The sequence below is a fragment of the Juglans regia genome, unplaced genomic scaffold, assembly GCF_001411555.2.
Source record: "Juglans regia cultivar Chandler unplaced genomic scaffold, Walnut 2.0 Scaffold_647, whole genome shotgun sequence".
Taxonomy (NCBI): Eukaryota; Viridiplantae; Streptophyta; class Magnoliopsida; order Fagales; family Juglandaceae; genus Juglans; species Juglans regia.
Window position 1 is genome coordinate 50,265 of NW_023361327.1, and position 3,399 is coordinate 53,663.

Consider the following 3,399-nt stretch of genomic DNA (forward strand, 5'->3'; position numbering starts at 1 on the left):
AAACTGAAGCACGCAACGGACTCCACGTACCGGACCAAAACCTTAAACAACTTGAACCAAATATCAATCAAATTCCAGATCCTCTCTCGCGAACTTCAAAATATCCCATATGGGTCCCCAGATTTTCCCACACTTTCTCTTCCTCTCTCTCCTCCTCCTCACAACCACCGACACCACGACCGCCGCCGTCACTGTCTACGACCATCTCCGCCTTCACGGCCTCCCGACGGGACTGCTCCCCAAGGGCATAACCCAATTTTCCTTCTCACCCACCACTTCCATCTTCCAAGTATCCCTGCCTTACCCTTGCATCGCAAAGTTCGAGAACGAGTTTCACTATGACCTCAACATCTCCTTTCACCTCACCCATGCCCACATCGGCAATCTCTCCGGCGTCTCCTCTCAGGAGCTCTTCCTCTGGTTCCCCGTGAAGGGCATAAGCGTGGATGTCCCCAGCTCCGGGGTTATTCACTTCGATGTGGGCGTGGTCGACAAGCAGTACTCTTTGTCTCTTTTTGAGTCCCCTCCTGATTGCACCGTGGCTGAATCTTTGGCCCCCACTGATTTTTTCATTCACGGTGAAGCCTATTCGGAGCCTCGGAAGGTCAATTACTGTGCCTCTTATCTTTTCGATTATTCACTTTATTTCTAATCATTTGATACTTCTGTTCCGTGGGGTTGTGAATTGTGATTGATCTCAGAGGTTTTCCGTTGTGAGAATATGTGAGGAAGTGATAATATAGGGTTTAGAATTGACGGATTTGGTGACATGTTCAATGTAGATTTTTTTGGCGATTTACTTTTTATATGAAGTTTTAAGTGCCGATGGGTGCTGCGAAGTTTTGTTTATTGTTAGACTTTTGGTATACTTCCTTGTTTTTTATTCTTTTGATAGTTCTGTGAATTTAATGGTACATGGGATTTTGTTTTGACAGGGTGATTAAATTGTGTTTGAGTTGTTTTTGGCGAGCTTTCGATTAGTTTTTGAGGCTTTGGGTTGTAGGGATCTGTGAAGATGTGTGTTTATAAGTGGAAATGGTGAATTCTGTGGCTATTTTTATGCGCTCTAAATGTGGTTTATATTGAGGCTTATGATGAATTTGTTGAGCAAGCATGATGATTTTTCAAACGAATAGCTTCTGGTATGATTCTGTTGATGGAACGAGAGTGTTGAAATTGATGTCATGCACCCGTTTATAGACTGATTTACCCAGAACTGTAAGAACGGATGTTGCGAGTTCTTTTTTTCTTTTGCCAACTTTTTTAGCTTCTGGATTCTGTTATTTTTTAAAAATAAAAAATTTTTCCTTCGGTGAGATTTGAACTTCAGACTTGCCAATTTTCAAAATGTATTGTAGCTGACAAGCCATTAGTTTTCATGATATAGCCTTTTCTGAAGAGTTAATCATTGATACTTGAAATCATGATGTGGAAAAATCATGATGTGGAAAGTCTGAGGGTTAAATGTATGTGATGATTCAAAGTAAATATGATGACCACTTTGTTCTATACATTTCCCCTGAGTTAGTGAGGAATCATTGTTAATATGATAGGTTTTGATTTCCTGATTGGTTTTTAAGGTTTTCTATAAGCCAGTCAATCATGTACTTGTAGTCTTTTGGGCAAAACTATAATAGAACATTTGGTGGTATGATGATTCTTTGCTCTATGAGTTATCTGCATCTGATTGCTTGCCCTTTATTTGAGTTTGTTTTCCTGTAACTGTGATGTTATTTTTTTTTCTGATTGAAAAATTAATTGGGGACTTTTATATTAGAAATCTCATTGGTATCGTGGTCTAAGATCTTAGTTTTCGCTTTATTAAGGTAATATATGTAAGTTGCAGCCACTGTTTTAGGTTGGACTCTTTATATCTGTAGATGTAGCATCTTTACACCTGGCTATATTAATTTTTGGAAAACCCACTAATGTATTAGGTTCGCTAGCCAAACTTCTTGGAAAGTGACAATATCTTTTAGTAGGCCTTCAAATAATCTGTGATATACCTAAGATTCATTCAGCAGGCATTGGCAGTAGTGTTATTGCTTTGTTGAGTCGAGTGATTGGCCAAAATCTTCATACATTTGATTGGTAGGTAGTTTTAAGTTGTTACTTATAAAAAAGGGTAGTTTTTAGTTGTTGTTTGATTTTTCAATGGGAATTTTTATGCGATGAAGCTTGGGAAATGAATTCATCTCTGTTCTCTAATGCATATCATCTAAAGAGTCTTGACAGCATATTAGATATTGCTGCAACGAAAAGAAAAACTTTCTTTTTTATCTGTAACTGCTCAGAATCTGTAAGGATGCAATAGTTATGTCTTAATGTATCGAATTTCTTCTGAATTGGAGTTTCAGTTAGAATTTTTATATGGGATTTGTTAGGTCGTGAGAGTTCACCATGTTTTCTAGCCCATTTGATTTGTATTTTCAATTCAGATGGTCCTGAATCTGGTTTCCCTTCAATTTCAGGGTCAATCTGTAAAGCTCAAGTATGAATTGGATCAGCATCATTTTCTGAGGGCCACGTCATAGATTGCTGAGGCAGAGATATGGTTCTAAATGTTCAAGATAGCTCAATCAATCCACAAATATTATAAAAATAAAAAGAAAAGAAGCTAGCTCAATCAACCTGTTGTTTTCTATTTTTTAGTTTTTACTCAAGATAGAATATCAGATCTGTTTTGACAGGTCTTGTGTTTAAAGAATGTGTGCTTGTGTGCAGTTTTGTACAGACTTTTCGGCGTGATACTTCTGTTTTTCTGGGAAGAAGGAAGAAGTATTTGAAAAATGGGAAGGAGAAGAGGGCATTAAAAGTTGGGTTTTATGCTTGATATAGATGAGGTTAGAGAGGGACATTGGGTCAGGTTGGTTTTCACAAATGGTATGCTGTAAATGTTTTTATTGTGTTATCATATCAGTGAACATACAAGCATATGGCTTCTTGTACTCAGTTGCTGTAAATTTGTTTTGGTCGTGTAACATGTTGGTTTGTGATGAATAAAAATATACTAGAAATTTATGTTTGTTGTTATCATATCGCTACATACAGTTTTGAGTTGCTGTAAATGGACAGAACTGTCTGAATATTGTTGTCAAACAACCTACCAGTGTACCCGTGTCTTGCTGTGATCTGCTTGTAACATTTAGAGAACTGCCAGCGGAAATCTTGTCTTTAATCTGTGTATGAATCTTCTTATGAATCTCCAAATTCCAGACAGATTGTATGCTGCAACAGGAACAGGTAGTATTTATAGTTTTTCGGCCTGAATGTTCAGTTGATCCTCCACAAATATATTTGCCATCAACTTAATGCCTAGGTCAGTGGTAGGTCTTGGATGTCCGAGGATTTCTGTGTTCTTCAACCCAAGTTACTGTACTCCCAATCTGCTAGTAGGTG

General features: G+C 37.8%; 1 protein-coding gene across 1 annotated transcript; it reads left to right on the forward strand.

The window, feature by feature from the left end:
• Positions 1-3,035, forward strand: LOC108985728. Its single transcript, XM_018958145.2, has 2 exons — positions 1-604; positions 2,472-3,035. The coding sequence occupies exons 1-2, from the start codon at positions 110-112 to the stop codon at positions 2,532-2,534; spliced, it is 558 nt and encodes a 185-aa protein (XP_018813690.1). The 5' UTR covers positions 1-109; the 3' UTR covers positions 2,535-3,035.
• Positions 3,036-3,399: the final 364 nt, after the last annotated feature.

Bases quoted from the DNA above. Each gene is read 5' to 3' on its own strand.
- LOC108985728 (XM_018958145.2), top strand. From the start codon at position 110: ATGGGTCCCCAGATTTTCCCACACTTTCTCTTCCTCTCTCTCCTCCTC. The intron at 605-2,471 runs GTCAATTACTGT...CTTCAATTTCAG, and splicing joins CCTATTCGGAGCCTCGGAAG to GGTCAATCTGTAAAGCTCAA.